The sequence below is a fragment of the Excalfactoria chinensis genome, chromosome 2 (genome assembly GCF_039878825.1).
Source record: "Excalfactoria chinensis isolate bCotChi1 chromosome 2, bCotChi1.hap2, whole genome shotgun sequence".
Taxonomy (NCBI): domain Eukaryota; kingdom Metazoa; phylum Chordata; class Aves; order Galliformes; family Phasianidae; genus Excalfactoria; species Excalfactoria chinensis.
In genome coordinates this window covers 10,079,127-10,104,078 of record NC_092826.1, presented here as the reverse complement: position 1 = coordinate 10,104,078, position 24,952 = coordinate 10,079,127, and the positions used below count along the sequence as shown (strand labels likewise).

Genomic DNA, 24,952 nt, shown 5'->3' with positions numbered 1-24,952 from the left:
TGCAAAATAGATAATACTTAATCTCTGTGTTAGTAACAGACACATTTATCTATCACTGGTTACAGTGAGTGCTGGATGTGCAACATGAGAGCTTTTTAAACAACAGATCTAGTTTGAGGAATGTGAAATATCTGTTAACTTCTTTGTACTTGAAGTTTCTGCTTGGGCTTGCAGTGAGTCAATCAATTAGCTTCACTGATGGAAATATGAGTAAAAATGGAAATCTAAAGTATTGCTGCAGATATGAAAAATTAGCTGTAGGTTACAGTTAGATTTAACTTTTTAAGTCTCCAGTTGTTTTTTTAACCTGTTTTCCTACTTTGTTTATACATAGCTATATTATACCTAAAGTTCACTAAGTCTTCATGGTTTTTGTACATCATAGAATATCAAAGATGCGAGGCTCTGCAGAAGTTAATCGAGAGAGATTCAATGGTGTCCACAGAACAGTACTGGTTCGTTAATCAATATGTCAACTAGAGATCTGTTGTTTTATATGTAGAGGTACATTCATAAACAAAAGAGATATGGATGGCCCAGAATATGCTATGCATCAGTGGTCACTGGGTTGTAAAGTCCCTAACACTCAAAGAGGAGAACTGATAGATATGATGAGTGATTATGTAGAACAGTGCATAATACAGAGCATTTTCTGTTCAATTGTCAGCACAGATCAGTTGAATTAAACTGAGACTGCTCCACAAAAAAGTTGAATCCTGAGAAAGGATGTGCATGTGCTTTTATATGTATATATATGTCTCTATGCAAGTGTATTTTTTGATACATTTAGGTGTGCCTACATGTATATGTGTGCAATGCAATATATGTGTAACACTGAGCAAAACTGGGGACATGAACAGGAGCATTTAAATGTGTGAAAACAGCTGTCTCCAAAGAATCCCTTGCTTCTCCTGACTGCAGGTTGCCAGTGTTTCTTAGAGGCTGCACAAGCTGCAAGGTTGTGCATTATTAAAGAGGAAGGAACATGAGCCTCTCATGAGGATTCAGCATGAATGTGTTCTTTAAAGAGAGATGTTGATTATACCTATGCTTGAATCCATCATAAAACTGCATGTATTGAGATCTCACTCTTTACCTATAGAGTAGAACCTGCACTGAGCAGTTCAATCCAATCCTGGAAAACATCTGTGGCAAGATACCACATTTAAGACATCACTTTGCCAGGACTTTTGGAAGACATCTCATTTTAAATACAATGAGAACTTCATCTTTCCTCCTGAAACCATTGGCAAGCACACTGAAAACTCCTCCTCATTTATTGGAGGGCATCAACCGTATTGTAGGATGCAAAAAATACTAGGAGACTTCTGGTCCTCCATACAAGCAAATGGGGACTTTAGTAATTGCCATGGTATTCCCCTGGCCTGTGTATGGAGGAGGAGAGACTGGGGAAGAGAATTTAAAGAAGTCCAGCAAAGCACATTCACCACAGCTACTATAGCACAACCATAACTTAGCAGCTCTTCTCTATGGTGCTGGTTAATATGCTGATGAGAAATTTCATAGCCATCCAGAGTGTGACAGAACTGAAACTTTATTTTCATGACTGAGAGGCTTCTTGACCTACAAGATCTGTTTGTGGCTTGTGTCACTGCTTGTCATGTGCAGGTGCCATTGCAAAGGTGTTTTCTGCATTGCTGTTGCCAAGACAGTGGTTCCGCTGACTAATCAATGAGCTTCTGAAATTGTGGGGTTTTTTGTACTTTCTGTGCCTGGAGATTAAGCTGAGCAGAATGACAGCCCTTGATCTGCTCTCTGTTCAACACGAGGGAGGCAAATTAACACATGTGTGGGTGGAAAAATCAAGAGCTGAAATCTAAATCAAGAAGAAAGGCAGGCTTTGAGATGGGCTGATAACAACTCATACAGTGGGTTATGAGCAGCTGGGCAAGGAGAATAAAACAGCACCAGAAAGGTATCTCCCACTTGCCAGCATCTGCATTTGTTGATTTTGTTTGATATGACCACCACTCCCTGCTGACTTTATGGTTTGCTATCTATCTCCACTACTAGGTTTGATTCCTACGGCCACTGAGCACCTCTGGATGTGATGCTCTGTTTATCTGCTGCACAAAACATCACCTTCTACCCTAGAACTAGTCTATCTGGCAAAGCAGAGATGGAAGAAAAAAACTTCAGCATTTCAAAGGTGTTAATGGGCTACTGGAATAAATTAGTGTCAACAGAGAGAAAGTACATCAAGTCAGGAAAAACTGACTCCAGGAGTGAGTTTAAAACAGTAATAAAGACAAAAGAAAATGCATAAACTTAGCTTTACAGAGTGAGGGAGTTAGCAGAGAAGTAACTCACTAGTGACACAGAGATAAGCCATTTAGGCTGTCAGCTCATGATGTATTCATCAAGTCATCTCAGCTTAGATATGCTCAGTAAACCTTTACTTCTTAAAGCTTTTAACATGCAGTCTGTTTTGGCTGCTTTCTTTTCTTTTCTTTTTCTTTTTTTTTCATCTCCCCCTAATTTCAGAGGAGTTACAAAGAAGAACACAGTCCTGTCTGTGACCTGGGTGTTTGTTTTGTAGCTGGAGGTCATCTCTATACCTGTAATGCATTGTTATCTAGCTAAATATTTTGTTTTTCCTCAGATGTTAAATCTTTGCAATGATAAAACAACCTGAGTTGAAAGTTCATACTGAGGAGAGCGACATAATGGACAGCATACAAGCAGGAAAAAATATGTAGTATCTATTTTTTCCCATGACCAGAGCCACAATTTGTTTATGGTCACTGGAAGTAACCAGCACCACTCAGTGGTAATAGCAGTGATGGCTCTTCAAGCATCTGCTAGCATGTAAATCTATGCACAGACATTACGAGGTAAGTTGTCATGGTTTACATAGCAGGCAGTAAAACAAAGTGAACGTATACTTATTGAGAAACTTAGAGCTGCCTTCCTCTGTGACAGAGCATTAAAAGGATGGGGAGAGCTGCAGCTATGACTGGTAGAAATAGTGGAATCTTCACACACTGTTCTGTAGGTGACACCCTCAGTGGACACAGACTCTGAGACCCAACAGTCTGTATGAAAGGATGAGGGTGCTGTTTGGACACTGCAGCTATGGCTTTCTTGCGTTCTCCCTCTGTGTTTCAATCTCTCAGTGACTGCAAATGCAGTCGGAGCTGCTCACACATCTCTGGCTGCCACATGGTAACCAGGGAGCGTGCTGAAGGTGTGGAGCTGACACTTCAGGAGTGTGTGAGTCACCTAAAATTTGGTGCTCTCTTTCAGCCAGCCTGCTTTGGATCTATAATTAGAATATGAAGGGAAGAGAGCAATCACACTGATGTAATAGTAACCACGGTTGCCGGGATAAGATGTGCAGCTACACAGCTATTACTTATGAATCTCAGCCACCACTAGGAATTTCCTTAAAACCTGAGATCTGTGTTAGGTAACTGAATCAGCTTTGGCAGTAAGATAAGCCCAGCGCTGTTGATATGTACAGTGTTTCTGCAGACTCAGAGTTTACATATTTAGTTATACTTGGTAATCTTCAAAGACCGTGGAACTCAGTGATAACAGTCATACTAAGGTAATTGTAACGTTACTCCAAGGTAAAATGTTTTGTGTTTACCACACTGAGAGATGCAGTAGCTCCTGCCCAAACCTGTCTGCGACCAGCATTCAGTGAGGTTTATATTTACAGGCCAGCGCATTCCTGCAGTGACCTCCAAACAAGAGCCAAAATACTGTTCTCCTGCATGTGGGAGGCCAAGCCTCCTTCCCAGAGCATTGAGCAGAGGGCACTTATCTCAGTGAAGTTCATGCATTTTGCATTGGTAACAGTAGAGTTTCACTCCCCAGTGTGCTCAGAGCAAAGCTGAAAGGCAGCCAACCACCTCTGGGACAGAGAGGAGTGATGTGCCTGGCACAGCCCAGCCTCAAGAGAGAGATCTGTCTGCTCTAAGGGCTTTGCAGAGGACAACCCCATGCAAGGTGGTCCCAAGGGAACATGCAGGTTGATCCAGATGCTGGTCAAGGGAGGCTCAGTCTGGGGAGGGCTGAGGTCTTGGGAACTGTGCTTGATTCACATAAGCTGAAGGTATGACTGCTTGTTTCCCAGGTATGACATTCTGAGTGCTAAAACACGCATCAGCTCTTTGAGCACCAGCTTCTATTCAGAGACACATAATTTTTATTTTTATTTTTTTTCTGGTATGCTTTTTTCTCAAAACATTACTCTGAGATGATGTAAACCAGAGTAAGTCAGAAGAAACTCCATTTTCCAACATGACTGTGAAAACAGTGAAAGACGAGAATTAGAATTAGCTCTGCTAAACTCCCCCGCCTGCATTTTTCACACCGAAGTGGTAAGAGCCTGACTTAAGAATCCATCTTGCTGGGGACTACACTCACATGAGCACATGAACTTGTGTGTGTCCTATGCACACAGAGAGTCATATTTGTGTATGCACAAATGTGTGGGTGTATTTCCGTGTGTCTGCACACATATTCTATGTGTATGCACACATTTTTTTTACAGAGAGAAAGAAAGAGACTGAGTACATATAAGAAAAGAACTTGGTTCTCCTTAGAGCTGAAATGCCCTCTGGGTGTGCTCGCCCCTCTTTACTAAGTACAGAGGAAACCCAGAGAGACTGAAAAAAAAAAAAAAAGCTATTTTTAGTAATAAATTTCCTAGCTTGTGCTACTAATACCACTGTAACTTATTACACTGAAAGTTATGTGGAATTTAATTAACTTGGCTTTTAATCCTGATTGTTTGCTTTGTTCTATTGTGAGCAATGAACACGAACTGTGCACTTTCACCTTTATTACCAATCAGTGTCCAATCACTTTCAGTTTCACATTTCCTAACATGTACGTAGAGCTCCTGTGCTCGAGCACAGCCATTTCTCTGGAAGCCAACAATCCGTTTTGTTAGCAGAAAGTAATGAATAAATAAAAATACAGGCAGCCTTTCTGCAGTGTAAAACAATATGTTTTATATTGTTTCTGTTGATGGGAACGAAAAAATATTCTAGTTCAGTTTAAAACCTGTCATTCAAGATTTCCTGCCTTTAACTCGGGGACAAAAGTTTAAGTCCACACAGAGCACTTTGTGATGCTTCCACTAAAATGGTTCTCATGGCTGTGGCTCAATGCAAATCCAAGTCAAATAAGTGACTCCACACCACCCAGACCTTCCTTTTCAACTACAGCCAGTCCAGCTGTTTTTTGTGCACTTTGATAAACACCAGGTACACCCCTGTAAATTCAGGTCAATACCTTCTAAGTAAGCGCCTTTTCTACTTCAGCTATTGTTAACATTGTCTTCTCTTAATATAAAGCCTGCATCTGAAATGTTAGCTTTTTCAACAAGGAAGAACCTTTTCCCAGTTCTGTCAACAGATGTTATTATTTAACATAGGCAGACTGCAGTTATAAAACATTGCCTAAACCAATAGCAGTAAACCTGTTGATAAACCTATTGCAGTAGTAATTACCCTTAAAAGAATAGTAAAAGCCTAAGTAAGTGCACTTAGTGACTGACACATGGAAACAAGGGTTTTCAGTTGTCCTGCTGGCCTGATCCTGGGAGGTGGGTAGAACTTTTCAGGGCTCTCCACAGCCACAGGAGTCCATTGCATGAGTCTCCTGTCTGCGCTTCCCTTGCATGCTCTTCTTCTTCTTGCATGCTCTCCCTTCTTGCATGCGCTTCCCTGTCTGCTCTTTATTCAAAGCACTCAGCTTGTTCAGAAGCTGGTATGCTTCTGAAAGTATATATTGATGAGTGTTTCAGTTCTGTTGAGTTTTAGCCAGATAAATCGTGTCGAATTTTGTAACTGTTAATGCTCAGCTGAGACAGCCAATTTCTCCCAAATCTGGATGTTGGAATTGCTTTTTAATCTCAACACATAAGTGATTTTTTATGTGTAAATGACAAAATGCTTCTCACATTATCTGTGGTGATGCTTCCATGCATCCACTTTCCTGCTGTGGAGAACAAGCATGACATTTCCCCAAACCAAAACTTCACTTCTGTGTACAGTGCTGCCACTTATTTGCTCCAAATTCTGCTTTCCAATTTGCAGATACTCCTTCTCTATTTGAAACTGAAAGGAAGAAAATCTCAACTTCACGATTGCTCTGGAGTTAGTTATGTCACTGCAGAACCCTTGACACGTGGAGATGAAATAGTGAGTGCTGCTATCAAAAAATAATTGCGTCTTCCAAGCACCCTTTCCTTTTAGAGGTAGCTTCCATTTGGCCTTAACTAGAACATGCCACACATGTGTGCCTTAGCTGTATATTTGTTTTCCATCAGAGATGTTGGGGTATACTTTAGAGCTTGAGTGGATATCCCACTCAGCAGTATTTGAGAAATGCTGTGTTTGCTGTCTAACAGTTTGTGCTAGTTATCACAGAGTCTAAAAGGATATCAGGCTTCTGAAAATTTGTCTAATGCAAAACCAGCTGCTTGAGGTCAATGTCCACATTGCAAACTTCATTCATTTTGCTTTTAGATACCAGGGAAAGTGGCTGATCCTCTCTTAGTTTCTTTGTGTGCATCTCAGTGGGATGTATTGTTAGCAACCAACAGAATAAAGACCAAGGAATGCAATTTAAATTCTCTCAATTGATGTTCATCATGCTTTCCTTGAATTTGAAAAACATTCTTGTTAACACAACACTTTAAAATCTATAACATATATTTTGGTCCATTTTTAGGTGGTCTCTTTTACTTAAAGCGCAGAAACCTAACAGCAAAATCCCATAATAGAGTTCCTAAGCATGGCAGGGGAAAGACTGTAATTTCCCTCCTTGAAAAATATGGACAAAACCATCCACAAATACAAAACACTTAAGTTGTTATTTTAACATCAATATACCTTTTTATCACTCAAGAGCTCTATTTCCAGTACTAGCATTGCACACCACATTTTGTCATCAGAGTTCTTGTTTTTCAGGAGACACATATTATAGTTTAATCCCAAAATCATAGAATCATCAAGGCTGGAAAAGACCATCTCAGCCCATCCCCACCATGCCCACTGAGCCATGTCCCTCAGTGCCACATCTCCTGAACACCTCCAGGAACGGTCACCCCCCCACCTTCCTGGGCAGCCTGTGCCACTGCCCAACCACAAGTTTTGTATAAATTTGAGAAATTCTCTGTAAAATTACATCTTGTATTACAGTGTAAACAGTTACCCCCATTTTGAGATTTAAAAATAACACTCTGAGCTGCCACAGCTTCAGCTCGTAAGTAGTTTACAGGACACGCACAGAGCTGCCAGGCTGCTTCCTCACTCTGCTTCCGTATAATTTAAATGTTAACCTTGCTTTAACCTTCATGCTTCAGGAAAAGCACACAAGGGCTTGGAACCTCCCACACCCTCCGCAACCACACGATGTCAGTGCATTGAACTCCTGGCTTTTCTGGTTACCGAGCCAAGGGAAGAGGAAGGATTGTATGATGAGTGAGTGAATGAGCCCCCTGCTCAGATCTGGGCAGCAGAGAAGAGAATCCTTTGCCTTAGGAAGAGTTAATCCCTCCTGGCAAGTCTTTGCTGGAAGCATGGCTTGCTGCGTCACAGTGACTTCCCTTGCTGGCTGGAAAAGTTCACCACTGCTGTTTGCTTAGGGCCGTGTCCAAAAGCACGGTCGCACCCTGTCAGGGAGTTGCAAGTGTTGGCAGTGTTGGCACTGGCACAGCCCTTAGGGACCAACGGGAGCACAATAGCCCGGCGTGGTGGAGCTGGAACAACAGGAAATGCTGGGAACAGTTCTTATCATGTATTTGTTCGTTTATAGGCCTTTAGTTTACAGGCTTTTTTCTTTTCTTTTTCTTTCTTTTAAACATAGAGTCTTCCAAGGAAATAGTAACTTCTGCAGTATGTCAAGGGAGGCTCTTTCAAGCCCACTTCTCTCTCTGATGGGTGTATGACTTTCCCGCGAGGTTGGTGCTTATTGAGCTCTGAAGTTTGCTTTTCTGTAACCAAGTGGAAAACAAATCTGCCTAAAATAAAAGGCTTCCAGGCTGGCTCACATTCCTAAATAAGGCCCAGATATTGCGAAACCATGACTTTGATGCTGCTATTGCACTTTATGTGTGCATTTTAGTGCTTGCAGAGCCAAATCCTGTGTCCGCAATAGCTCTGTTTTTCAAAGGCATGCCGTGGAGACAAAGGTTGAAATCCAAATCTCTTCACAGCAGTCTGCAAGCCTGTCTCTCCCTTCAGAAGTTGTAAATGTGTCTAAGCAAAAAAACAACAGTTCACCTATCTGTAAATAATGAGCTGTGGTGAAATAGCTTAAACAGCTTGTTTAGAACAGAAGGAAATTCTGGTTCTGGGCACCAGCCTGGAATACTTTGGGGCTGGATTAGTATGCAGGATATAAAGAAATGAAAAGGCAAACCGTGGCTTAAAAATGTCATTGCACAAACATGCATGAATATTCTCTCAGGCCCTGCCTTGTGGTTCAGTACTGCAGGAAGCAACGATAATGATACAATTTCATAGCTCCACTAATCCCGAGGGATGCACAAAATGCTTGACAAACTGATGCTCTGTATCAGCAATAGACTGGGTCTTTCCTTCTCATCTGTAGAGGAGCAGAAGAGATTACGGTACAAATATAGCAAAATCTTCCTAGTATGCTCAGAAGCAAGTGGAAATATAATATATTCCATTCGATGAGTGCATTGAAATCTGTATTAATGAAGAAATTCAGACAACCTTACACTTAATTAGCAGAAAAACTAGAATTGTTTCATATTGTTCTGGGGGAAGCAGAGTGCTGTAATAGAAAACAGAAATCACCTAGAAGACACAAAGGCCATTTGTATGCATAAATCCCAGAATCAAAAGAGAATCTGAAGGTCTCTGATCTCATTATTCTGGGGGAGAGAAAAACCCAGCCTTGGCAAACTTCATTTGTGAACCTTGTCAAACTCTAGTTTCCCCTGCCATTGCCTTTGCTTTTTACCATTTGTTTAAGATTTTAAGAATAGGTGTGATCCTAAACATCAGCTTTTTAGAAGCAGTGCCTGAGTAAAGAGTCATCGTTTCTGAGCAGTGAATTGTATTTGTGTAGGAAGTTGAGGTCTAGAAAACTAGGCATCTTTGGTTGAAGTCTACAGAGATTTGGGTTATTGGATTAATTCTGACAGAAGTCTGCATTTTTCCTTGATACTAATTGTAAATATTACCAGACAAGGTGTATCATTTGCTTGCCTAGCACTAGGCTTACAAATTACTCTCTTGAAACCAAAACTACCAAATTCAATTGGCTTCATTAGCATTAGAAAATGAAAAATTTTCTGTGTGATGCAAGCTTGCATGTTACTAGGCCAAAAGTGTTTACAAGTTTAATACACTGAGATGTCAGCTGTTAAAAGACAAGAACAACATTATTTAATAGGCCATCAAAAGCTTGCAGAAAACTTCCAACTGATTACCATCTTTGGAACAAAACAGTCTAGAAGGCCAAGAAAGCAGAACATCGTGTGCTTTGAAGCTCCTAATGCAGGAGACAAAGCTGCTTTGCAATGCTATCATCTGTTTTTTTTCCCCTTGACACATTTCTGCAACTATCACCAAGAGCTGTTTATAATCTAAACGACAATTTCTTGTGAGAAAAGAATCTCAATTTTTTCTCCATGGTCACGTCAACTATGATAAATTCTAGGATTGTGAAGGAGTATCTCTTACATATCTAATTCCACGTAGGAAGGGGTGCAGGACCAGCATGCTGGCACTGAACCCAGTGCCCAAGGAGTGATGACTGTGCTGAGGAACCTGCAAGACTATGAGGCTTAGTGCCCGTTTCATCACTGAGCTAGGGTGTTTGTGCTGCATGGTCATTCCCCACCTAACCATGGTCATTCCTCACCTAACCATCTCCCAGAAACAGAGCTGAAATCCCAGGCAGAGCATACACCTAACAGCACCTATTCCAACAGAGATGCTGAGCTTCATACCTTTAAAAAGTCAGCTAAAAATAGTCATCATGAGAGGGCACCTGTGACAGTTGCAGTGTCATGGATTATTCAAGGTCATTCTGTTGGCAAAGGGACAGATGCTGTGGGCATCTGGAGCATACACAGGCTGTTCGTCAGTGTTATGGATTTATGGATCTCCTGCGGGTTCTGTTAACAATTGTATAGCTGTCTAAATGAGTCAGACAAGAACTTGTAGGGACTACATTCACTGAAGAAATTACAGTTTCCTGGACTTCAGAAATTTCTGTTATTGAGAAAATAACCTGTCTTGATCTCATGTGTTTCAGGAAGATCTTAGGGAAAAGACTAGAAGTATTACAGCAACACCAGCTTAACTCAGGAGAGAGATCGTGCACTGACGATTCAAGTCCTGTATGGATGAAGGAAGGAGCCCTGAAAAACAGTGAAGGAGTATTCATAGCTCCCTTGTAAACCTGGTAAAAGTGCATAGAGTAAGGCATTCTGATCATTTATTTGATCTTTGAAGGGCCATTTTTCATTATGCTTTTATTCAAGTAATAATGCTATTGTTCCAATAGCTCCGTCACAGCTACTGAGCTGCAGCTTAACCCTGAGAGCGGGTGGGACCAGCTGAGGTAACAGGAAATCCTGCAGAGCTCTGCACTGCAGAAACCATGAGCTCAGGGGAGATGAGAGGACTGAAAAAGAAGGCTACAGGGGACCTAATAATGACTCCCTGAGGGGAACTGCTGGTCAGAGCAATTAGCTCTGAATCTAGAAAAAGCCAAAACAGAAAGGAGAACAGAGGGTATATTTTAATTCCTCGGTGCCTAGGAGCCCTTTGGATGGGAACTTAAGCAATACTTTTGCTTTCTAAGTAGATTCCTAGAAAGATTCGAGTCAGCATGCTGGTGCCACTGATGGCCAGAGCTGCCCCCAGCCCCAGTTCTTCATTCTAGGCTGGATGTGGCTCTGGACAGCCTGGTCTGGTGGTTGGTGACCCTGCACACAGCAGAGGGATTGAAACTAGATGACCACTATGGTCCTTTTCAATCCAGGACATTCTGTGATTCTCTGATTTCTCATTATGGCACATTATGGGGCAGCTGAAGCATTATGCTCATTATGGAGAGCTACAGTGTATAAATATGACTGCAAGGGATATTTGTTCTTTCACACAGGTCAGGAAGGATTGTTTCATTTTGTTGTGGTCAGGGTGGAGCCGACAGCCTCATCAGAGACTTCAAAGAAACTCAAAGGAACTTAGCAAGAAGCTCATGGTTCTCACGAACCCAATCTGTTCAGCAGAAATGTCATGTCACGCAGCCAGGAATGGTTATGAGTTATCCACTGCCACTGGACTTCAAACAAATCACCTGATTTCTCTGCTGTAGCTCATCAACAATAAGCTACACACAATGCATCCCCCATCATCTGTCAGTGTAAAGTCTTTTAATTTCACTGGGCTTTAGATTTAGCTCATGAAGGTAATAGGTGAGGTAATAGAATAATGTAAAATGTGAATCCTAGTGAAAATTTTCCTCTGTTAGCAGACAAGTTGGCTTTATTCTTTTTCACAGCAACAGGGCACCTCAGCATCTCTAAGTCAGACTGTACAGAGATACAAAAGCAGTAAATTCAGAATCATGCTCTTTTTTTTTTTATTTATTTATTTTTTTTTTTTAACTCCTTTAGCTCAGCAAATGATATTTAGGCAGACTTGGAACAAAACACACTGCTGTACAATGGTAAATACACTGTACACTGACCGATGTTCCTGTTAGGAATTCTTGCCGTAGGTTTTGTGGCAGAGAGGGCAGAGCAGAATCCCCCAGAAAATCATTGGCTTTGGTGGTTATCATGTTGCTCCCTTTAAAACTCCATCGTGTGTGTTTACTAAGCAGTACCACAAGTCTGCTATGATCTGTGTTATATTAAAATGTTTAATTACAGATGTAAGCTATGCCTTGCATTGTGACAGAAGACCACAGTAAAAAGTCAAGTAACTTATACTCTGATAGGCTACCAGAGCAGTCATGCGTTAAGTTCAAATCCCTTTTCATCAGGACAATGCTTAAACTCTTTGATGATCCAGGCCCATGCATTCAGCAGCTTCTTCCCTTTCTCAGCATGGGTTTAGTTATGTGCAGCCAGAAATGCCCTTTGTATGTTTAGACTTTAGGAACACATTCAGCTGGAATCTAGCCTTGCACCTAAGGTTAGACCTCTGCAGTAATTCAACTCCGCTTGTTCTGGCTCTGAACAAAGACAAGCAGGGTTACAGAGTTACGTTACTCACTACAAGTTGAGGAATCAGCTTTCCCTGTGGCATCATCCTCCCACCTCCTTTCCCAGAGGAACTGCACAACGTCAGTTAGGCTTGCGCCTTTGCCATTATCATGCTCTAGTGGCTTAGTTCCAATGCGCTGCCATGTACCACCTCATTATTTATATCCTGCTAGCATCTCATTCAGTACCTCAGCTTCCTTCACAAATGCATTGGGATAACAGCTTTTTTTTCCTGGATAAGAGGCTCATTATAACTGTAGCTTCTCTGCAGGGGTCAGCACCTCCTCCCTGTGAATATGGTAAGGTGCTCTGAGTGCCACCTCACCTGCAAATGATATTTTTCCCTGCAGAGTGACTTCCCACAGGGTGCAAGCTGCTATTGGATTTCTGTGGTAATATTTTAATTTAATAACTTAATCTAAGATTTAATGGCTTTCTTTTCTGTGCTCCATAGTATAATTAATCATGTGATGGGAACTCATTAGACTTGCGGATCTAAGATGCATCTGGGCATTAAGGGGCTATGGAAACGTAAACCTATGTTAGGACCTATTGGAGGAAGGCAGATGCAGAACTATTCAAAGAACAGACTGTTTATTATTAGATATGAACAGAAACTACTTTTCTAATAGTTGGCTTAAGTCTTTTAATTGTATCTGTAATAATTTTGATAATATCAACAAAGTCTGGTTCTCTGATGTTTAAGGTGGCTGAATCCTAGGCTTCCAGAGCATGGAAGATCTGGCCCAACACTTTCAAACAGTCTCATGAAGGCATGTGTGCACTTTTGCCTCCTGAAAAATTAACTCAGGCAGATACTATAGAGACACAGGAACACCTTTGGCTCCCATGGATATGCTCCCCACTGTGTACCTAGTGCTGAGTGTAGGAAGCATTACAAAGGAGAGTGGTGCCAGCTGGCTTCTACGTGAAGCCTTCTGTGTGAGCTGCACATGAAGGCCCATTCTCCACAGATAGTATTTACATTAGCACAGAACATACTTTTCTGTCTCGATCTTTACTTCTGGAGTCTGATCTTCCTCTACTCAATATCTGAGGTAAGCCAGGTACACTTGTGTACCTCAATTAAACCATTTCCAGGGATGCGAGTTATCTATTTCATGGTCCAGAATATCATCATTTCATTTCCTCTGTCGTCTGGTGACTGAATTGATTAATACTATGTAACCACTTTGAGACCTACTATACAGAAAGACTGGAGTTTGCCCCAGACTGCTTGTTCTGGATAGGACAAGATGGAAGAAGCCCAGAAGCAATGAAAAACTAGATCCCAGACGTTTATGTTATCCTGAGCTAACTTGGTGTCTCTCATCCTTGGAGACACTCAAGGTTGGGCTGGCTGGGACTTTGAGCAACCTGGTGAGATGTAGGTGTCCCTGTTCATTGCAGAGGAGTTGGACTAGATGAAATTTAAGAGTCCCTTCCAACTCAAACAATTTTATGGTTTTAAGAACTTGGTTTTTAACAGACCCAGTTAATTTCCAGTGATAATCTTCACACAAGCAACATTTCAAGTTCCAACATGGGGACTGAGTAAAGTCCTTGGTAACATAATGACTCAGTGAGGCAAATGAGTCTTATTGAGTGTTTGATATGGATTTCTAGCAAGCTCCATATGGTTCTAATAAGCTCTGCTGGCATTACATGTTCAAAGGATGCTTTGAGTAATCTGTTTACATCTGGCTTCCTGATTAGGGCAGTCAAGCACCCTTTTGAGCTAGTACTGGGGAGAGGTCTATATAACTGTTAGATCTAGCACATAGCTGGCAATGTGTGGCCAACAAATGCAACAGTGTGCACAAAAGAGGTGAGGGAACGGCATACAGATGCTCAGCAGTGGTGGAGATGTGCTACAGAGCATGGTCACCTGTACTACTGGAGCAGCTGTCCGTGGAATATCTCACAGCACAGCACAATCCTCACATGCAGCACAAGCTGAGGGAGTATATGGGGTGTCTGCTAAACCAGTGTTGGCCGGGGCGCAGCAGGACTTCCATGGGCAGAGATCGGGGCTGCCCTATACCACACACAGTCAGTTCCAGTTGGCTTCAACGGCCCAACCACAGTACATAGCTGAGCCCAGCACTAAGCTGGTACATCTTTGGGGAAAACAGATTTCAGCAATGGCTAGAAGGTTCCCTACAGTAGGTTACACAGGGAAGGATCCAGGCAGGTTTGGAATACCTCCAGAGAAAGGGATTCTACTGTTCCGAGCAGTCTGTTCCAGCACTCTGTGGCCCTCATAGAAAAGAAGTTTCTCCTTATGTTTTTATGGAACTTACTATGTTCCAGTTTGTGCCCACAGCCCCTTGTCCTGTTGCCGGGCACTAAAAATAGCCTGGCCCTACCCACTTGACTCCCAACCATTAGATATTTGCAAGCATTGATAAGATCCCCTCTCAGTCTTCTCCAGGCTGAACAGCCCCCAGGTTAGTCAGTTTTCCTCATATAGGAGATGCTCCAGGCCCCTGACCATCTTTCTGACCATCCACTAGACTCCAGATGTTCCCTGTTTTTCTTAAAACGAGGAGCCCAGAAATGAATGTAATATTCCAGATATGGTCTTACCTGGGCAAAGTAGAGCAGGAGAAGAACCTTCCTCAACTTGCTGGCCACAGTCTTTGTAATGCACCCCAGAATACCATTGACATTCTTGGCCACAAGGACAAGTATTGCTGGAAGGGCAACTCAGCATTGCACAAGAAATCACAGAGGTTTATAGAGAACCTGAGTTTCCTGACTCAGAGGAGCATCTATAGAGAGCCAAGAGTTTCCTGACTGACTGGGTAGCCAGTGAGGGAGAGAGGTTCTCTGGAGCACACCTGAAAACAATGATAAACTGGTTGAGGATGGGAAGGCCAGGGGCAACCTTGATTGGGGGGACATGAGATGGAACATGGTAAGTAGCAGGATTTCAACGTGGGCTTCAGAAGAGCAGAACTCTTGCCTGTTCAGGGTCCTGCTTGAAAGGATCCCATGGACACAGTCTTGGAGAGAAGGGGTTTTAGGAGAGCTGGCTGATATTCAAAGATCATTTCCTCCAAGCTCCATAATGGTACATTCCTGCATGCAAGAAGCAAAGGTGGCAGGAGGCTTGCATGGATGATCAAGCAGTTCTTGACAGAAGTAAAACATATAAAAAGAAGTCTATAAGAGGCAGAAATTTACCTACAGAGATCATAGTTTTCCAGCCACGGAATCTGACTGAATGTCAACAACCTGCTCTATCTATCTGCTCATGCTTAGAGGACAATTTCCAGAGGTCCCTCACACTATTACAGATTTTCTCTACAAACCTGTTGCTCCCCCTCAACATTCCCTTCTAGTGCTTAAACACCTTGATCTCAGCTAACAGAATCTGCCTCTTGCCACAATGCCAAGTTTTGGGGAAGAAAGTACATGGTAGCCATTCTTGCAAAGTAAAATGAGACCACCTTCCTGTATAATGAAAATCTGATGAGGTGGTAGTGGTGGGTGGTCCTTCTTTATACAGTATCATAGAGGTGTGAGCATAGTTTCAGGATGGAGACAGATTGCAATTTCATTTCCTCTTATGCCTGGGGATTGAGTAGGATTTAAATTCCTATCCATCACTTCCATATTTTTGTGAGGTGAGGACTTTCATGAGTGCTCTTGCTAGAAGTGATCTGGAGCACAGCAAAGACATAACTAATGAGGGAACCTCAGTGCAGAAATCCCACGGCTCAGAGCAGCCAGCTCTGAGAGTAAAAAAATCATCACAGTTCATGTCCACCTAAATGCATTTTACATCAGCCTATTTTTGGCTCAGGTGTGAAGTTCTGAAATAAGAGGACAGTGCAAATTACATTTTTAAGATGTCCCTGGTCAGCATTTGAGGTTATGTACAATCTGGGAGCAGCCACTGTGGTGTGAGGTTCCCCCATACTGAATCCCTCCATTCCTGGGCACAGGCTGTGAAAGAAGACATCAGCTGTGTTGTTTCACGTAATTGGAGAACCTTCTAGGTGAGAAAAAGGTCCAAAACTTCAAGATTCTGCAAACAAGGTAAAAATTAATAAATCAAGCTTCAGATTTGGAGATCTCCAATTCTAGGTGGCAGCTGAGCAGGGATTTCAGGATATTAATTCAGACACCTGACTGACATTTTTGGTTCTTCATGTTATTTTTCAGATCTAATATCAGACACCTGAAAATTCAGGTATTTGCAGTCACATAGAGCACAGTTGGGTGCCTCACACATCTTGTTCAAAACCACCTAAGTCTAAGCTAGAGCTAGAAATTAAATGTTATGGTGAAATCCCACCTGTGGCCCTGAGCCTTAGAAGCTGCTGTCTTTGTTACAGGGATTTGTCTCAGTCTGTCACACCTGTGAGAAGGCCATTGAGGACAGCTGCAGCCTCCAGAAGACTTAACTCTCCACTAATACTCACAGCCAACGACCATATTGTTACAGCTGAATTTCCTCAGGAAGGTTTCAATCAAAGTATTCTTGCTTGAACCTAACTTGATGCTTTTGCATGAGTTTCTAACAACTTCTAGTCAGAACCTCAGGGAAGTAAGGTTCAGTCACTGTATCACTGTTTCTGTAGTCATGGATGCATACATGGTGGATGGCTTTGACAACTTACATGCCATTGTGCATGGTGTGACTGCTCACTAGCAGACAGCACACCATTCTCATCCCATGCCTGGAGTTTCCATGAGACATCACATGGACCAAGTAGTTGTAGAGATTTTCTCCAAACTCCCCATGAGTTCTGATGTTCTCTCCTTTCTCCTTCTCACAAACACTACATCTGTTCCTTTAGCAGTTACTGGCACACAAGACAGGCCTGGGTGCCAACTAATACTGTATGATCTTTTTCTGAATTCATTTTCCACTTTTAAGATTAAATTATCTGCCAGATCCTCAGATTTAATACAGCTATTGCCTATTAATCAGTTGACAGTCTGGCATTGTATAGAGGTTTGTTTTGTCTTTGAGCATGAACACAAGTGAAGAGTTACATTTTGATCTGACATGTGAAGCCAGTGAAAACATTGATTGTTTTGTGCCTGATGCATCCATCATGTAGGAAATCACTACAGTTTTCCAAACAAGCGAGGAAAAAACATTCATAAAAAAAAATAATAATAATAATAACAAAGAAAGGAAAGAAAGATTATAAAAGATACTATAAATCTTTTATTTCTTTTTAGTTACTATGCAATGCCCTTCATTTTGAAGGAAACGGTACAATCAATGATCTGTACTTCTTTCTCAGGAAAAGAAGAGATATTAGCACTAACAATTAACATTCATCGACAAAAGACAGCTTACAGAAAATGCTCATGAAGTTAAAAAAAAAATAAATCATTTTATGATTACACTGGCTATTGTAGATGATTCCATGAAGTATTACAATATCAGGAATTTCAGATGTGCATTGAAAGAAAGCTTCTAATTCAACAATAATGCAAAAGAACCACCTAAACCACTGATGTTTGAAGAAGCTACTCTGATTTCTTCTTATCCACAGTTAAAAAATAAGAGTCTGATCTGGAGAATCTAAGTCCATAATACAATAAACCTCGCCTCATCACCACACCTTACTTTACAGAGTAGCCTAGTCAACACATAAATAACAGTATCTTTCTCACAAAGAGAAACTGCTGCTGGAAACAATGCATTTCCTACTTATAGTTAGTCATCTCTGATCAGTTGTATAAGATTCACTTTCAAAAGTAGTATTTGTTCCTAAGTGGCTGTTGGAACTGCAGTTGATGAGGTTAATAGTCAGGAAAGCACAGGTGGCAAACGACTCAACAGGCCTCACACACCCTTTGGTGAGACCCAAAGGGAAAAAAGAAAGAAAAAGAAATCTGCTGTTACAGTCAAAATCTGAAATATATTCCACACAGAACGCCTTTTTGGTACTTGGAGTGAAATATTGAATTTAAAAGAACAAAATGGTAGAAGCGTGCCTACAGCTGCATTTATACAAAACAATTAACATTGACTTCCATAGTCCTTCTGTCTGAAGGATATACTTTTCCGAGCAAAAGCTAGTTTTTGAAGTAGCTTCTGTTTTTGTGGTGGTGTTTTTTCTTCCCCTTCCCATCTACCCTACAACTGTCTACTATGTTGTCCAGCTGAGCTACAGAGAGCTGTAATCAATACTTCATACTCACACAATCATGGAAACTTGAAATAGTGAACAAAGATATAAGCAAGACTATCATGGAAGGTAAGCATCTGAACTGTGTTTTTAAAACTACTCAGTCAAGGAATAATTGTAGGCTTCATTATAAAGCCATTTCTGTGGTATCATTTGCATCAAACCTACCAATACTCTGGGGAAGTAAGACTGCTCATCTCCATTTCTTAACTGGAACTACTTTCATCTGAGGCTTTGTCTTCCCAGCCTTACCACGTGCAGAATGACACCCACAGCAGTCTTTCCATCAGTAACAGTGCATACATCCAAATGAGTAAATTCATACAGATGCATGAGTGTGTGCACAACCAAAGGGCTTTTAAAGCCAGTAATATCAAAAACTCAAGGGTAAGTTCAAGCACAACAAGACAAAGACACCAGGAAGCAGTCCGCAGCATGACTGTCAGCTTAGCATGTAACTGCTGTGTAACGTGTTTGTCTCACCACTTGCTGAGTCAGTCACAAATTTTCAGGGGGAAAACCGAGGCCAAACTCTGGGTTGGATTCCATCTGCTTTGTTTGGACAAGAGCACTTTGAGAAGAGCTTTCACAGTGCTTCTTGCGCCCTCCCCGTGAACAGGCAATGTCAGATCCTCCTCCATGCTCCCATCACAGACCTCATATCAAGATTCCAGCCTTATTCAGACAGAAATGCAAACAGACACTTAACTTCAAGAACATTATGAGTTTTGAGGACTTTTTCCAAGTGGCTCAACTTCAAATTTCAGCACAGGCCTTGGGCTGAACCAGAAGCTCTGAAGAAGGATCACGCCTTCACTTCTCTACCTTAAAGAATGAGCTCAGAGAACAGCACTTCCATCTATTCTCTCCCCTTCTCTTTTTTTTGAGCAACAGAGAAGTCTTGAACTACACACACAAAAAAAGATGACTGTTTTCCCCAAGAGATTCTTTGATTAAAAACAACAACAAAAACAAAAAACCAACCAAGCTGTAGAAATCCCAGTGTAGTCTGCAGAAAGTAAACAATTACAGTAAAACAAAAGTGAGAAGCTAAGCAGCTGTGATGTGCTCTTACAGCAATTCTAGTCTGCACATTGTGAGCCATGGCTTTAAAAACCAGCCTGCTTAGAAATGTTTGCAGTGGTGTTCGTAGCACCTATTGAATAACACTGCCTAATCAGCAGGTGGGGGGGTGGTGGGGGGGAAAAAAGACCCACCTGTTAAAGATTCAACAGTCATTAGCTGTTGGGTTAAGAAATCCCTGTAAGGACATACTAAAAAAAAAAACAACAAAACCACCCTTAAAAAAAAAAATAGAAGAAAAAAAAAAAGAAAAGAAAAACAACAGGAACAATGAAAACCCACTTTCATGCTATCTTAAGCACTGAACACCTGAACTGCAGGTGTCAGAGGGGCAGACAGGTTTTGTAATGCAGCTGACTGCATGCCAGGCTGCTTTGCTGTGAGCAAAGCCCTCTGCTCAGCTCTCCATTCTAGAGGGCTGTGCAAGCTCTGGGATTCTTTGTTAAGGCCCTTATGCCTGCACAGGAATTGATCCCAAGAGGCATGACCGGTACAGGGAAGCACCAAGATCAGCACAAGACATGATTTTGGTCGGTCAAAGAAGCTTTGCTCTTTGTTCTCAAACAGATTTGGTCTATTTTTTCTAATTAAACAAAGGGGAAAAAAAATAAAAATGGAAAAGAAGAAAAAACCCACAGAAAACAAAGCCAGACCACGCAGGGTTATCTCAGAAGGAGAGAAATGGCTGTGTGTCAGAGTTCTGTTGTTTCAGACACAAGGGAAAAATATTTTCACAACTAGTTTACTGTTTAGTACCCTGTAGATACATAATATCTGACATTTATAGCAGTTTCTATACTTTATGACCTAGAATATACTTTAGATCATTAATGAAAAATAAACCCATTCAGAGGACTGGAAAATAATGTGCATAACAACTTACTTTCAAATGCAAGGTTTTGATGGATTATTGTTTTTTTTTTTAAACTTTCAAAAATATCTGTAAGAAAATATTATTTTACATATATATATTACACAGAGAAATAAACTTTTTTATGTACAAGGGTCAGTATGAAAGAAACAACAGGCAGACATTTACTTGTGGTCTAGATAACCTCAGCTGTCTCATATCAGTCGGTACAGCACAGACTCTCTATTCTCTTTTGGACTTTTTTTTCATGATCATTTCAGCTTTCAGCATTTCATCATATGAAAGCTGCATGCAGCCCTCCACACACGAACCATACTGCAGTCAGATATGGGTTGTTACCATACTTTTAAAGCAAGGTTGCATGTTTGCTTGACAGCCACACCAACATGAGTGTGACTCAACTGCATATTGAAGAAAACCATCAGTGTAGTCACCTGAGCTACAGTTCTAACAGAGCCGGGTGTTAAATTCTCTCTTGGATTTGAGCATTTTGCAGCCCAAAATGAGAACACAGAGTCATTAAGGAAACACTGTATGGTGTATTTGCATAACCTTAAAGCCACATTTCCTCTGGAAGCAAGGCTGAAGGAGTTTATCACTGCTTTGTTCCCCTCCAGGTTGTGTATCTTAGGAAGAAAACAACTCAGACTTGTTTAAACCATATTGTCAAAGTTGCTTTATGTAGCTCTAGCTAATCAAAAATTGGTACCAACTTCCTAATCGACAGCCTTTACTCCCAAGGGGGCAGAAAGGACATGGAGTACTTTGCTATTTGTGGTATAACCATAAACAACTGCAGGGAAGACAGCAGTAACAATGCTTCCAAGTTTACAGCACAACGTTAACTGCTGTTATTTAAATGAGCTCAAGCTTATCTCCAGGTTCACCTCTTCACTATTGTGCTTTTAAAGGGAAGGAATTTTGTATTATAAGCAGGCGTCCAAATCTGTTTGCTCACACACTTAAGATCTCAGGACAATGATCTGATGGCGCCCACGTGGGAGAACTGTTCAACAGCTGAAAGCAGAATACAGGGAACATTCAGGGGAGGCAGCATTGCACCCCCCAACCCACTTAATAGGGGACCTACACAACAACTCCCGAGGCAAATCCTCTCTTCTGATGTTATATTTCAGCTGCACATTAGAAAAGTTAGTAGAAAATAAGGAAACACGAAGTCTCTAAAGAAGAAATTGCTTTGTGATAAAGGAGAGGGAATAAAACAAATGCCCCAACCCCCCCCGCCTTCCATCCTGCACTCCTTCCCATCGCAGGGAGGGAGTGCTGCTGTGCAGGACCTGTGCCACACTCCCAACCATGAGACCACCCTTCTTGAGGGGTAGCTCACTGAAGATGTGCTGGTACACACAAACGATCTACTTCTATGGCCTCTGTGCTCTCCACAGATGTCATCGGGATCTCCGCTGTCTGCTTTAGGAGAAGCCTGTAACAAGCTCCAGCAGAGCTCAGTATCTGCCTATAAGAGCCCAAGCACGCACCAGTGCTCAGACTCCACAATCACGGTTGTGAGCTTCCTCCTCCCTGGGACTGGTCAACAATAACAGCTCCTCTCTCCCCAATCGAACCACATGCTGCTAGCAGAGGCAGAGCTCCACCAGCTCACCTGCACATTTCTATTAATGAAGAAAGCACCAGACACATCAAAAACATTTTACTGAAGTCAGCACTGATTTCTCCCTTGCACCTCTTGGGGAGCTGGCCGCCCATCCATAAAGCCTAGCACCACACAAGCAAGCAAGCAGCCTGTTGCAAGACCAACTGAGCCACAACTGAAGAGAAACAAGCAGAGAAGTGACAGCAACATATCACACTTCCTGGCTACCAACTGATCATACACTCAAATAAACATGGCCATGTCCTGAAGCTGTTGGCTCCTTAATAGTATTAAGTACTCCTAACTTCTGCCAATAAGTAGATGTCAAAGGCATTTAACCTCCCATAGGGTCAGGCCTACTGGCAGATGGTGGAGGGAAGGGCTGGCAGAGAGGAAGGGAAAGAGGTGGGAGCAGAGAAGGGTAGAGTTGCCCTGAGTTTTATCCTCTACAATAAGTCAGTGGTTTTTTATCGTTGAGCACTGAAGGAGTTAAGCACTAAAGCACAGACACTTAATCAGCTTTCCCCCTTCCTTTCACATGTGATCGGAATGAAGCTGCACTGAAGCGGCCCAAAGGGTTTATAACAGCTCAATTTCGCAGCCTTCCGTTTTAATCCCCATCACCCAGCCCGAGTAGCATGGCGGTGCTGAGGCACTACTCCACAGCAGTCCGGGCACCTGGATGGTGGGGATGATCTTCCTCCTCCTCATCGTCCTCCTCCTCTGCAGCCTGCAGGTGGCTGGAGAGCTCCTGGATCACGGCAGCCCTACCAATCTGGTCATTTCTCCTCTTCTCCATGATCAGATCCTCAAGGCTCTGAAACTCCAGCGTGTGGCTGCGCTTGTCGCCCAGCCGGATCTGCAGGCGGTAGGGCTGCTTGCCGATGCGCAGCTCCCCGCCGATTTTAAACTCCCTCTTGCCGTAGCGGCACCAGGCAGCAAAACACTCCGAGTTTCTCCAGCTCAGGTCCCGGTCCTTGCAGCCCACCTGCTCCAGGGCGTTACGTACCACCGTGGCAGGGCTGAGGGGTTTGTAGCGGTACAGCTGGTTGGCAATACGGCCCCGCCTGCCCTGGCTGGCATCGGTGAGGAAACTGTTCACCACCTCCAGCCTGTGCAGGTGCACAACCTGAAAATCGCCCACGTAGACCACCCAGTGTGGGTACTGGGCCTGGCACACAAACTCCACCAGGTCGCCCGGTTTGCAGCGGTTCAGCAGGTTCTCTGGGGTGTAGGTGCTCAGGTGTCCCCTGCCTCCTTCCTCGCCCTCCTCTGGCAGCACATCGTCCTCAGAAAAGCTCTTCTGGTAGATGCATTCATCCCGGTAATAAACAGAGCACTCCACCTCGTGCAGCTGGGGATCGTAGGGCTGCAGGGCAGGATGCTCACCTCCGAGGTCATGTCCCGAGTCCTGCTGCTGCTCCAGCTCATCATCGTCATTGGAAAAAATGTAGGAGACCCCGATCCTGGGCCCTTCATCTCTGTCCATGCCAGTCGGGTCTGCCGTGGGAACTTCCTTGTAGTTCAGATGGGTCAGCTTCTCCACCTGGTTCCCCATGCCCGCTGTAACAACACACACACAGCATGGCCATCAAGGGGCCAGAGAGACAGCAGAGCAGGGATTTAGGACACGGTCCCCCCCCCCCCCCCCCCTCCCCTTCCCCACCTTAACCACACTTCATGCTGCAACACAACCCTGCGAATAGCCGAGGGAGAATAAAGGTGACGGCCGCGAACCACTGCCAGAGCCCAGGGGCAGGCGAGGCAGCACAGCCACCTGTTAGCCGGCAGCAAGGAGGAGGAAGGCGCCGAAGGAGCCCCGAGCCACCTGTTAGGGACCGAGGGCGCGGCTAAAAGGGGGGGTCCGGAGGTCCGAGCTGGAGACGGCGGAGTTCCACCCCTCGCGGAGATGAGCCATCCCGGTTCAACTCGCCCCCGCGCCGGCACCGGGCGGCCGCAAACTTACCGCGGAGAACGGCAGCGCGGCGCCGAGCGGCTTTAGGGCTCCCGGGCGGAGGCGGCGCGGCTCCTGGGGGCGGGTGCGATCATGGCCCCCCCAGCCCCGCTCCGCGCTCCCCGCAGCAGCAGCGCCCGCAGCCGCGCTGCCGGCACTCGGGGCTGTGCAGGAGGCGCCGGGGAGGCACGGCCGAGAGGAGGGACGCTGGATCCGGCTGCGGACGCCCCGGCGAGCGCTCAGCCCCCAACATTTAAAGAGGCAGCTCTTTTTTTTTTTTTCTTTTTCCTTCCTCTCTCTTTTTTTCCCCCCTTCCTTCCGTCTTTCCGCCCTCCTTCCCCTTTTTCCTCCTCTCCGCACCTTTTTCTTTCTCCTCGCTCTACATGCCAAGCGCTCTGCTCCCCGCCGAGGCAGATCCGCGGGTGGAGGTCGGACGGGCTCTTTGCGCTTAACGGCTGCGTGTGCAACGCGCTCACGCACCAACTCACACGCGTGCTCGCACGCGGCCCCTTTAAGGGAGCGCTGCCATGCAGCAGCCCAGCCCGCCGGTTCGGCGAGGGGTTGGGATAACCGGGAGCCGGAGTTTGCTCGGGACGGCGCCGAGAGGGGACGGGAAGTGCCATGCGGAGACGTGGGGTGATCCCGCTGCACCCCTCCGGGGATCCCTGTCCGAAGCCCCGCCGGGAGCTGCCGGCAATAGCGGGGAAGTTGTAACGCGGCGAAATCACAGAGCCCGGCTCTCCTGGGCTACTCGATGCCTCGCATTCTTCCACGAGCGAAGCGTGTAATTAGTTTTATTAATAAATCTCTTTTCTTTTTGACTCCACGAGATCGCTCTCTTTTTCAATATAGAAGATGATGATTCTTTCCCCCTGGAATGGCATTATCGGGACCGGTGGGAGTATTTCTCTTTTTGCATTTCAGAGAACACAACACACTATTCTCCTTTTTTCATTAATACCCAGTTAGTCTGCTAGGTGGGTATTCTTCCTATTTCCACATGTACTGGTAAATCCATGCTGTTCAAATA

General features: G+C 43.6%; 1 protein-coding gene across 2 annotated transcripts; it reads right to left on the bottom strand.

Annotated features, from left to right (window-relative positions):
- Positions 1-17,441: 17,441 nt before the first annotated feature.
- Positions 17,442-24,734, bottom strand: LRATD2 (LRAT domain containing 2). 2 transcript variants are annotated; one of them, XM_072330159.1, is made up of 2 exons: positions 24,283-24,734; positions 17,442-23,531 (listed from the first exon to the last, which is right to left on the bottom strand). In XM_072330159.1, exon 2 carries the CDS (start codon positions 23,524-23,526, stop codon positions 22,624-22,626), a length of 903 nt encoding a protein of 300 aa, XP_072186260.1. In that variant the 5' UTR covers positions 23,527-23,531; positions 24,283-24,734; the 3' UTR covers positions 17,442-22,623. The 2 variants fall into 2 exon arrangements, with proteins under 2 accessions (XP_072186260.1, XP_072186259.1); XM_072330158.1 differs by lacking the exon at positions 24,283-24,734 and adding an exon at positions 23,935-24,166.
- Between the last annotated feature and the right edge of the window lie 218 nt (positions 24,735-24,952).

Excerpts from the sequence above, each read along its gene's own strand:
- LRATD2 (XM_072330159.1), bottom strand. The coding sequence starts at position 23,526 with ATGGGGAACCAGGTGGAGAAGCTGACCCATCTGAACTACAAGGAAGTT.